Source organism: Ursus maritimus, unplaced genomic scaffold, assembly GCF_017311325.1.
Source record: "Ursus maritimus isolate PB19 unplaced genomic scaffold, ASM1731132v1 scaffold_35, whole genome shotgun sequence".
NCBI lineage: Eukaryota > Metazoa > Chordata > Mammalia > Carnivora > Ursidae > Ursus > Ursus maritimus.
The window spans coordinates 11,092,092-11,104,821 of NW_024426119.1; the positions used below are offsets into that span (position 1 = coordinate 11,092,092).

General features: G+C 37.9%; 1 protein-coding gene across 2 annotated transcripts in view; it reads right to left on the minus strand.

Moving 5' to 3' along the window:
* The window catches only part of BLOC1S6 (biogenesis of lysosomal organelles complex 1 subunit 6), a 37,511-nt gene that overhangs the window by 12,142 nt on the left and 12,639 nt on the right, over positions 1-12,730 (minus strand). The window contains exons 4-6 of one of the 2 annotated variants that reach the window (XM_008683999.2): positions 6,243-6,330; positions 4,128-4,214; positions 918-3,716 (exon numbers count right to left, since the gene is read on the minus strand). In XM_008683999.2, the coding sequence (XP_008682221.1) occupies positions 3,597-3,716; positions 4,128-4,214; positions 6,243-6,330 (295 nt within the window). In that variant the 3' untranslated portion in view covers positions 918-3,596. Of the gene's footprint in view, positions 1-917; positions 3,717-4,127; positions 4,215-6,242; positions 6,331-12,730 lie in introns of those variants that run through there. The other variant, XM_040620538.1, reaches the window with a different exon arrangement.

A 12,730-nucleotide genomic window follows, 5' to 3' on the forward strand; every position in this document is an offset into this window, starting at 1 on the left:
TGAGTTTACTTTATGAAAAAAAAAAAAAAATCCATCCAAAAGGAAAACCTAGAAACTAAGTAATTTTTTAAAATATATACACAGTGAGGCTTGGAGGTTTAATGATTAAAAAACATTGCTTTGAAGGAAATTATATATGTATATAAAAGAATCTAATGAAATCTATAGACCCAATCTTGGGAAGCACATATATACAAAATTCTAGGAGAGATTTATGAGAGTTCATGTCCCCTCCAAAGGCAATCCACAGAAGTCCATGGAATCCCAGGTTAAAAAAATTAAAAACCTGACCTGAAATATTCTATTAGCTGGAAATTTCCATTATTTACAGGTGATTCATGCAGGGATCCTTATATGAAGCACTTTCTACCAAATCACTAAAAGTTGTAGTTATTAAAAAATAATAATAACAAATAAATAAATAAATAAATAAATAAATAAATAAAAGTTGTAGTTATTATGTCTATTCTCAAATAGTAGATAACCTCATGAAGTTGGGTGATTTCAACCAGAATCTTTCCACAAGACTTTCTATCATCTTTTTTTTAAATAGAGATTTTATTTATCCATTTGACAGAGAGAGCGAGCACACAAGCAGGGGGAGCAGCAGAGGGAGAGGGAGAAGCAGGCTCACCCCTGAGCAGAGAATCCAACGTAAGGCTCCATCCCAGGACTCTGGGATCATGACCCGAGCTGAGGGCAGACGGTTAACCGACTGAGCCACCTAGGCGTCCCTCTATCATCTTTCTAAAAAGGATTTCATGAGTAGACCAGTCATTTTGTGATACAATCTACGGAGAACATTAAGAGGTAGATGATACGAGAGGAAAGCAAAGGGATGAAATGTTTGAAATAATATACATAAAGGGAAGTATACAGTGCTATGTACAAAACAGAGCTTGATAAATGACCTGGGATAATTCAGAGACCTTCTTTTTTTTATTAAATGTGTAAAAAGTAGTCCACATTGCACAAGCTCAAAATCAGACAATCTACAAGGGTGTATAATTGGCATATTTATGAACTGTATCCACCCAAAAACTCACTGCAGACACAATCCATATTACATTCAATGTCTGCATATTTACATAATACCTACTGCAAAGTAAATACAAAATTAACTGTCATCATTTTAGTTCAACACATACGTGATATAATTCAAAACAAAGGCAATTTTCTTCCACCAAAAACCAAAGGTAATTATTTTCAAACCAAGTACCAATTTATCATATTGTGCAAAAACATTTCAAGACTAATATAAGGATTCCACTTAGGTTTGGTCAGTAAGATACGTTTCTATACTACTGAAATTCAGCTAAAGTTTTAGATTGTAATTACCAATGTAACGTACTTCTGATTTACAACTGACCTAAAAATAGTGGTTGCTAATATATATTCTTGACGCTTTAAAAAATCTTCACAACTTAAATACAATTCTAAAAGTGTATGTGCCTTGCCACTCACTCAATAAACATGATTTATTTTAATACAGACCACAGAAGTTCAACTAATTAACCAGAATTCTAGATCCATTTCCTGCCTGCTATCTATTTCAGTCTTAAATCTGACTTTATATCAACAGCAGCAGTTCAGAATTTATTTCATAAGATTAATCCCAAGAGTTACTGGGTAGCTTTTAAACTATTTCATTCCTTATAAATATAAATCCCTAGACAGTCTAGATCGGTAGTACCCTGTATTAGAATTATAGAGGGAGCTCTTAAAATTTGCATGGGCCCTTCCTCAGAACTAATGAGTAAGAATCTTCCAGAATGTCTGTTTTGTTCTGTTTTAAGTTCCCAGGTGATAACGGCATGCAGCCTAGTGTGAACCTCTGACCTAGACCACTAGGCCAGTGGGTCTCAACTTTTAAGGTACATCAGGAATCACTTGGGGGAAAAAAACAAAAACAAAAACAGACAAAACAAACAAATAAATAGATTTGCTTCAGTTAGATTGAGAGTGGTGTCTAGGAACCAGCATTTTAAATAATCACTGCAGCTGGCCCATAAACCACTCTGAAAAACAATGCACAACCTTTACAAATGAGTACATTCGGCAATTTAGGTGACATTGTCCTGCAAGTGCTACTGAATCCTGCCCTAGGCAAGTTTTAGCTAGTGTTTGAGGGCAAATGTAGCCCTTTAAGGGAAAATATATTTATATTTTTAAAATATCAGGTAAAGTCAAGTAAACTGTGAGATCATAATGCATTCATTAAAGGGACCGACTTTCCAATAAATTGTCTAAACCTTTAAACAGACCAGTTCTTAGCAGTCAGTTGAAATCTAATGCTCCCTCCATGGTTAATTAGCCTGATATGAGATCAGAGGTAGTGATTCCAGCTCACCAAAAATGTAATGTAGACTACAAAAGATACACAATTCTAAGCATATACCTTTATAGGTTCTGTGCAGTCTCTATGTAATAGAGATTGAAGACCAGCTGGATATTAAATAATACTAAAACGATGAATAATATACTCTCAATCTTAAAAAATGAAACTTCATGTAATAATTCCCTTGCATAAGTTCCTACTGAAAATACCGAGGGGAACAATCTAAAAAACACTAAAGGTATCATGCTGCCCCTTTTGTGAAGAAGCTATTTGCTAATTTTCCTCCATTCTTATCATTATCTATAAAATGGGTAGCTGGTATAGATATCATTCTAGTTTACGAATTTTTTTAAAAGCACAGGAAAAGTAACCACATGTAAGGCCACACACAAAATCAGAGGATAGACAGAGCTAGCAATCAGACCTTCCATTTGGAGGACTTTTATCAATTTGGCAACTGGATCTCAGTGTGTGACAACTCTTAGTATTATAAATATTGAAGCGTACTTGAGCACGTGACAGCTCTATCACCCCTGCCAAACGTTAGGAGTAGGGATCATCTACTTTCAGCACAGAGAATACACAAGAACGAAAGAGCAACATCAGGAAGCAGAGGAGATGCTCGGCAGGATCTATCTGGAATCTTGCCCACCTGTCCCATGTCCAAGATGCTACTTCCTGTGTACACGTCTCCATCGTGCTCTTCACAAAGGCTTGTACCACCCCTTTTCCGATGGCATACCTTGATTCAACAGTTAGCATTACTTCTTAACCAAGCAATGAAAAGGCAATTACCAAAAACCAGCACTGTGTTGCCAGAAAGGCAAGTCATCCCATAAATAAGAAACTGAATCTTTTAAATCCATCTTGCTTACCGAGAGGCTACAAAACTCATCCTAGTTTTTAATCACTTAGAGTATAGACCATTTTCCAGTTTATAAATCATTCAAGGACAAAATAATGAATTTGAAAATTATGCAGAACAAAGGTTGGAAAATTACATACAAATACTCAAACCGAGTTGATATTATGTCTCCGACCTGAGGGGGAAAGCTTCTTGGACGCAGAAATGAAGATACAGAGATAGCAGACCTGGGAAAGGACTGCAAGACGTGAGACAGTGGCGTAAGGCACTACCTTCACTCCAGCCTACACGGAGGCCACCCTGGATGCCGGCCACACAGGCAGGGAAGGGCGAACACACACACACACACACACACACACACACACACACACACACACACACACACTGGGCTTCTCATGTCCTCTTAGCTGGTCTGGCAGTTAACTGCTTTTCTCTCTCAAATTCCTTCTCACGTTGCTGCTCCCTTTCCAACTCTTCTTTCTGCCTCTTCTGCTGTAGTTTAAGTGCTCTTTTCTGTGTCAAAAAAATTGAAAACCAAGAGAACAATCAAGGCTTATCAGTTGTGGCTTCATTTCAAAGTAGCAGTGCTCTGACTTGTGCTAAGCCACAGGCATTAATAAATTTCATATTTAACTTTTAAATTTGCTCTGGGTAATTTAAGGTCCCCCTTAATATAAAAAAATGTTTAATGTCTTACTCCCAACTCTTATTGAATGAGAACAGCAGAGACAATGAAAACATGAGCTCCTTAGCCCAGCTATTGGTAGAAAAGCCCAGAGTAGTATGCATTTTAAGAGAAAACAGTGAGCCATGAATTAAGTATGTTATTGAATACAGATATCTAAGAAGTCAGAAAATGAATACTGAAAAAAAAACAATTAAACCTCCACTTCTGTAAAGAATGTGAAAGAATTTTCGACTCACTTTTAACTTCGACGTCTTTTCATGAAGCATCAACATCTCTTTTCTTATATTCACCAACTTGGCATGATAGTGTTTAGCTTCAGTGAACTAAACATGGAACAGTAAATGAAAAGTGAAGTTAAAATAAGCTGAAATTTAAAAAAGGGAGGGGAACAGACTGAAATAGTAAAATGGATGAGTTGTAAATTACAGTTCATTCTGCCTCAACTGGTCACATCTTTTAAGGCCTTAATTATCTCCACATTTTAATGCTAATATTCAAATTTCATTTAACCCATTAATAGGCATTTGAAAACACTTGATTCAGGGGCGCCTGGGTGGCACAGCGGTTAAGCGTCTGCCTTCGGCTCAGGGCGTGATCCCGGCGCTCTGGGATCGAGCCCCACATCAGGCTCCCCCGCTATGAGCCTGCTTCTTCCTCTGCCACTCCCCCTGCTTGTGTTCCCTCTCTCGCTGGCTGTCTCTATCTCTGTCAAAGAAATAAATAAAATCTTTAAAAAAAAAAAAAGAAAGAAAGAAAACACTTGATTCAGTTCAAATTGAGAAAAAGGAATTACTAAACGTAGATTTTTATATCGTGTACAGGTAACATTTTGCTTTAAAAACATGCACTATAATCCTAAAATTTTATTAAGACTATCCAGTAATGCTATCAATTTCATGTAAGAAAAAAGTAGAACACTACTGTCTTTACAAGGGAGAGCCTGAGCCAGGGTACGCAGGACAATTTCAGTGAAGTGTCTGTCCATCAGGAAAAACCAAGCTATGGCCAGAGAATCCTGAAAGGGCTGTGGACAAATCTGGGCATGTTCCTTGGGCTTCTCAAGAGAGACCAAGCAGAACCACCACTGTAAGGACACTTTTCTTCCCAAGTCATGGTATGTATAGACATTCTATCTTAGCCAAAGATGGAGGCAAAGGAAAAAAGCACCTCATTCTCAGGAGCCAAGGTTAACAGAAAGAGAAGACCAAGTAACAAGAATGAGAGAAATGTCAGTAAAGAAATTAGCAACCTACATGTATCTACAAGTGAGGTCTTAAAGTCTGTTGAGCTCTACAGCTTACAGACGCTCTTCCCCCACCCCCCACCCCGCCCTCTCTCTCTGGGCCTTAACAGTTTTCAGTTCCTGAATGATAATCAAACCATTCTTTGGCTGAGAGAAGAAAAAAGAGGAAGACCCCTGTAGACTGAAGCAACACTATTACATCTCCTTGGTTCATTCATTTATCATTCATTGACTCAGCAAATGTTTGTTCTGCTGCAATATGAATTCAGTGGGGAAGACAAAAGGAGGTCAGCATAGCCTTGTCCACCTCCTTCATAAGTCAGAAAACCATTAAGTGGAAGACTTTGTATTTACTACCCCAAGCCTCTGCCTAATGCTACAGAAGTCTGTTTTTGATCATTATAAAGAGAAAACATTAATGAGACACATTTGTTCAACAAAAAGTCCATTTTTTGACATACATATGAAAGTCCACAAAATCACGCAAACCAAGCTACTGCTTACTGTTGAGGTGAAAAGAAAGGTAGCCACAAGTTCCTTATTTTTGTTAATTCCCTGTTTCTTAAAATAGAGTATCAGTTCCTCTCATCAAAAAGGTATAAAGCTTCTGGTGAAATTCACTACTGCCACATATACTGAAAGACATAAAGGATCTATAAAGGACCCCCAAAGGATCAATTTCAGCATTAATATGCTATGGCATTATGAAGAGGCCATAAAATTAAATAAAATGCTGACCTTTAAAAAATCATGTAATTGATTAGGAGAGATGCACTTTCCTTAAGCGAAAACACAGTACCCCAAAAGTTCCTTACTTTTAGTTCTTTTAGTTCTTTTAGAAGTCTCTAATTATGATGAGCAAATCTCTTCCAGACTTTCATAAATAAGTTCCATTTTCTATTACAAGTTCAACATTTGAAAGATAACAATTCAAGACAATGGAAGTTCTAGTAAAGTAAATCAAGGTTTCCTGTTAAAAGACAAATTCTAAACGTTAAAAATTAGAGGAAAAGATCCTAAATACACCTAAGTACAAAGCTGCACAGGATAAACCCAGCTATTTCTAGGCCAAGTTCTCATTACACTGTGTCAACTAAATCATACTTACCAAAGCATTAATATCCAGCATAGAATGACATTCTTTAAATTTTGAAATCTCTTGTTCCAGTGTATCTAGTAATACAACTTGGTTCTGTCTGAAACAAAAGCACATAGCCAAAATAAAGTGTACATACTGTAAGGGTTGGAATCACATTTCAAAGGTAAAAATTAAGTTGAAATGTATTGCCTCTCTGAGGCTTATTTGGTTTAACAAAATCTTTTTCAAAATAATATTCCAGGGGCGCCTGTGCGGCTCAGTCGGTTAAGCATCTGACTCTCGATCTCAGCTCAGGTTTTTTGTTTTTTTTTTTTTTAAGATTTTATTTATTTATTTGACAGAGAGAGAGACAGCCAGCGAGAGAGGGAACACAAGCAGGGGGAGTGGGAGAGGAAGAAGCAGGCTCCCAGCAGAAGAGCCTGCCATGGGGCTCGATCCCAGAACTCCAGGATCACGCCCCTGAGCCGAAGGCAGACGCCTAACGACTGAGCCACCCAGGCGCCCCTCAGCTCAGGTTTCGATCTCAGGGTCATGAGTTTAAGCCCTGCACTGGGCTCCACACCGGGCGTGGAACCTACTTTAAACAATATAGTAATAACATTAATAATAATAATAATAATAATCCAAAGCTACATTCTGGTAACTGTATCTTTTATTCTTGCCTAAATGAGTAATAATTTCAATAACTGAATCTAACTGTAATAACTGAAATCATCAAATCATTTAAAATCATTTTATTATTTGTTATTTCTAGCAACTCTCTGTAGTATCCCAAAAAAATTTTTTTATACTATCTTGCCCAAAACACTTGATTTTATGTCTAGTAAAGCTGCAAAATTATCATAAAGGAAATGGGGAGCAATGACTTTTTAGATTAGAGTTGGGGAAAATGCAGTATCAAGGGACACTAAATCAAAAGAAGTAATTAAGATGAAAAAACAGGACTAGGAAACACATGATTCCCCACCAATAACCAGTTGTGTGATCTTGAAAACTTAGTTTATTTCTCTGGGCCTAAATTTCTTTATTTATAAAGTGAGAAGGTCAGACCAGGTAACCTCTAAGGGTCCTCATTAAAATTCGGATTCAAAACCTTCTATTGAAGAACAGAAGCCAACTTCCCTGATACTCCTCTCCAGATCAACCAGTGCTAGGATCACAGGAATAAGGAACACTGAGGAGCCACTGAATTAAACATTTTAAAGACTACTACAGGCAAAGCAAAATATGACATGATTTACTTGCAAAACTATGCTAAACAGAGAATGATGAAAAAAAGAAATAGCAATGAAGAGAATGAAGAGCAGTTACAACATCTCCACCACCTGGCAAGGAGTTTGGCATACCCCCCAGGTCACAACTTTGCCCGCTCAGCTCTGAGTAGAGACCACAGAAAGTGAAATATACAACAAAGAAGAAGAGAACCCAGCAAGTCAATGACCCGACATAAGCAGGACGGCAAGGACAGACTGTTGCAACTAGAAAACAGTAAAGAGAAATCAATGAAGCCAAAAGTTGTTCTTCAAAAGATCAATAAAATTGATAAACCTCTAGCCGGACTCACAAGGAAAAAAAAGAGAGAAGACACAAATTACTAACATAACTTACAGAAATCATCACTGATTCCATGGATATTAAAAGGATCAGAAGAGACTATTTTCAACAATTCTGTCCACAAAATTGATTACTTAGATGTAAACAACTAATTCCTTGAAAGACACAAACTTCCAAAACTCACAAGGAGACACAGATAATCTATGTAGGCCTGTATTTATTAAAGGAATTTAATCAATAAGCAATAACCTTCCAGAAATGAAAATACCAGGATCAGATGGCTTCACACATAATGTCTACCAAACATTTAAGGAAGGAATTATACCACTTCTCAGTAATAGTGTCCAGAAAACAGAAGCAGAGGGAGAACCTCCTAACTCATTCTATGAGGCTTAACATTATGCTAAAACCAAAACCAGATAAAGACATTACAAGAAAGGAAAATTATAGACCAATCTTTCATGCACAAAAATGCAAAAAATCCTCCACAAAATACTACCAAAATGAATCCAACAATATAAAAAAAGAATTATACACCACAACCAAGTGAGATTTATTCCAAGTACACGAAGTTGGTTCAACATTTGAAAATCAATCAGTGAAATCTAGGACATCAATTGAGTAAAGAAGAAAAATCATTTGGTCCTATTACACGATGCAGAAAAGGTATTTGATAAAGCCCAACACCCTTTTGTGATTAAAAACTCTAAACAAACTAGAAAGAGAGAGGAATTTCCTCAACTTGATATAGAACATTAAAAAAAAAAAACCCTATAGCTAACATCACACTTGTGAGAAACTAGATGCTTTCCCCTTATGAGAAGGAGTAAGTAAATATTGTCTGCTTTCACTATTCCTATTCAACACCATACCAGAAGTTCCAGCTAATGTGATGAGACAAGAAAAAGCATAAAAGGTATACAGATTGGAAAGGAAGAAATAAAACTGTCTTTGTTCACAGGTGACAACACCACCTATGTGGAAAATCCCAAAGAATCAACAAAGTATATGAGTATAGCAAGATTTCAGCATACCAGGTTAATGTATAAAAGTCAGGAGTGAATAATCAGAAAAATCAATACCATTTACAATAACCCCCTTCATAAAATACTTTGATATAAAGATAACAAAATATACACAGGAGTTATATGCAAAAACTATAAAACTCTAATGAAAGAAATAAAAAAAGATCTAAGTAATGGATATTCCAAGTACGTGAAATAAAAAACTCAATATTGTTAAGATATCAATTCCTCCCAACTTGATCTAAGGACTCTATGCAGTCTCAGTTTAAATCCCACCAAGTTATTTTGTAGATATCAACAAACTGATTCTAAAATTCACACAGGAAGGCAAAGACTTAGAATAGCCAACACAAAGAACAAAGTTGGAAGACTTACACTATCCAATTTCAAGATTTACTACAAAACTACAGAAATCAAAACAGCATGATAATGGTGAAAGAACACACTGATCAATGGAACACTATAGAAAGCTCTTAAATAGACCCACACAAATACAGTCAACGGTTCTTTGACAAAAGAATACAGGCAATGCAGTGCAGAAAGGATAGTCTTTTCAACAAGGGTAAGGGAACAATTGGACAGTGATGTACAAAGAAATTAACCTAAACACAGACCTTATATTTCACAAAAACTAACTCAAAATGGACCACAGAGCTAAACATAATGTAAAACTCTTAAAAATCTAGAAGGAAACACAGGAGAAAATCTAGGTGACCTTGGTTTAGAGATGAATTTTTTTTTTAAGATTTGTATTTATTTGTCAGAGAGAGCACAGCAGGGGGAACAGCAGGCAGAGGGAGAAGCAGGCTCCCCACTGAGCAAGGAGCCGGATGCGGGACTGGATCCCAGGACTGTGAGATCATGACCCAAGCCAAAGGCAGACGCCTAACCCACTGAGTGACCCAGATACCCCTAGAGATGAATTTTTATATGAAATATCAAAAGCATGATCCATGAAAAAAAAATTTGGTAAGTCAGACTTTTAAAATTAAAAACTTCTAAAAATAAATATTAAATTAAATTAAAAACTTCTGCTTGGATGCCTGGGTGGCTCAGTCGGTTGAGCATCTACCTTCACTCAGGTCATGATCCCAGGGTCCTGGGGTCAAGCCCAGCATCAGGCTCCCTGCTCAGCCGGGAGCCTGCTCCTCCCTCTGCCCCTCCTCCCTACTTGTGCACATGTGTTCTCTCACTCTCTTTCTGTCGGAAATCAAGAAATAAAATCTTTGAAAAAAATAAATAAATAACTTCTGCCCCCCAAAAAACAAAAACAAAAAACAAACAAACAAAAAACTTCTGCTCCGTAAAAGGCACTATTAAGACTAACAAAAAGACAAACCACGCACTTGGAGAAAATACTTGCAAGACACATAAAGGACTTGTATCAAAAGTATACAAGGAACACTTAAAACTCAGCAATAAGAAAATAAATAACCCAACTTAAAATTAGGCAAAAGATCCAGGGCGCCTAGGTGGCTCAGTCGTTAAGTGTCTGCCTTTGGCTCAGGGCGTGATCCCAGAGTCCTGGGATCCAGCACCGCATCGGGCTCCCTGCTCCGCTGGGAGCCTGCTTCTTCCTCTACCACTCCCCTTGCTTGTGTTCCCTCTCTCGCTGGCTGTCTCTCTCTCTCTGTCAAATAAATAAATAAAATCTTTAAAAAAAAAATAGGCAAAAGATCTGAATAGGTACTTAGTGTATAATCATGAGTTTGTCTGATCTTTGTCCCAGGTTCCTGGCATGTCTATTTTAAGATGCTTGGAATTTCCCAAATGATAGGAGTAGCTTCATTTTTCACAAACCCCTCTTGGAGCACGCCAGAGTTTATGCTAATGAGGTGATAGGGGCTGGTCATGTGAGAAAGATCAATCATGTGGTTACAGGGTTGGGGCTCTGAACCATGTGATATCAGTCCATATGATACCATGACTGATATCACTCTTTTCTCCACAGAAGGGAAGTGGGGGGAGGGTGCTGGAGAGTGAGTTCAATTACATGCCCAATGATCCAATCAATTGTGCTTACAGAGTGAAGCCCCAATAAAAACTTTAAACACTGAAGCTCAGTAGAGCTTCCTGGTTGGTAAACACATCAATGTGCCAGGAGGGTAACGAGTCCTAATTTCACTAGAAGAGGGGCGCCTGGGTGGTTCAGTCTGTTAGGCATCTGCCTTTGGCTCAGGTCATGATCCCAGGATCCTGGGATCGAGCCCCGCATGGGGCTCCCTGCTCAGCAGGGAACCTGCTTCTCCCCTTCCCTCTGCCTGCCCCTCCGCCTTCCTCCCATTCCCCCTTGTGTTCTCTCCAAACCCTGCCCCTATGTGTCCCTTCATTTGGCTGGTCCTGATGTGTATCCTTTATAATAAAACGTGATCCATAAGTCTAGACACTCTAGAAAAAGATTCCACAGAATATTTAGCTACAATATCAGGCAGAAATGACTGGCTTTCCTTTCCCTTAAAGTTTTGTATAATCTGTGACACTTATGCTGGGAGTGATGAGGAAGCCCTGATGCAATATCTGGGGAAAGATCCTCTGAGGAAAAAAAAACTATTTCCTTGGAAGGTCCAAGCATGAATTATCTCAAAGGGAACCCCACTAAGCCTACTTACAAGTACCTTGCTAGAGACTTTTAGGACCTAGATCCCAGAACCTCTTTTTTCTTTCTTTTCAATGTTTTTAAAATGTGAACACATGTACAAGAATATTCATAACCTTTCTTATATATAAAGTCGAGTTTTGTTCTCGGTCTTCCCTACCCATTGTTAGCTACCAAGTAAACTTGACTTGTCTCTACCACTACCTTCTCCTTCACCTCTGTAGGCCTGGTTCTATAATGTAAAGTGGCTTAATGAAAATTAAACTGTTTGATAACACAGCCAGGACTGGATCCCAGGTGCCTCAGAGTCCAGTACTCTTTCCCCTAAATCTTTATCAGCAGTGGGATTTGTGGAGAGAGAGATGAAAAAGGCAGCTACTGGGAAACATTTCTCTTTTTCCTTTCTCTGAAGTTTGCTTATCTTTCCTTAATACTACAGAGATGTAATAACTGCTTACTTGTCGTATTTAATTATTAATTCTACCACTAACCACTCCCTGTGTAATCTTTTTCAATTTACTTAACCTTTCTGGACCTCGGTTGTCTCAACTACAAACAGGAATAACATTAATACTTCATAAGGTGTCGGGATCGAGATACAGTATATAAGGTGCCAGGCAAGTAGTCTATATAGTAATAAATAGCAGCTGAGTTTACTATCATTATCATCATCATCATCGTTGTCACTGTTGTCATTTAGGTGCCTTGGAAGATAAGTGGGATCATTTAAAAACACTAAATTTTAGCCAATGTCATCAATTAAACTCTGCAATTAAACAGTGCTTCCCAGCTCCCTGTAAGCAAACTGCTATCCAGATATGCTTTGCTTGCAGAGTTTCTTATCTTCCTTCGGTCTGACATACTTCATCCAAACTCCCCTACAAAATTTTTATGACCTTTTGGCCACAAGAATTGACTGGCTTTAAAATACAAGGAATACCACGCACTAGGGATAAAAAATGTCATTGGAAGCAGAAAACCAGGAGTGCTCCCACCTCCCTAACTCCAGGCATGTGCCACAGAGTAGCACACAGTACCGCTTTCACACTCATTTATCATCTTCAGGTCCAAGGATTCTAACATTCCTTACTAATATGTACAAAATGGACATAGTGGTTGATTGTTCCTCTCTTTTTGCCCGAAAACAGGCTTTTAAGGCAGCTCATAGCCGGATCATAGCTGATGACCATGAAAAGAAATGACAGGCCAGCTTGGTCCTACCCAAAAGGAAGTAGAAGTTCAGTCTGCTTTTCTGGATGGGAGCTGATAAAGTTAGTATATATCTTGCATGCTGATCCTACTTCACGAAATCCTGTTCTTCT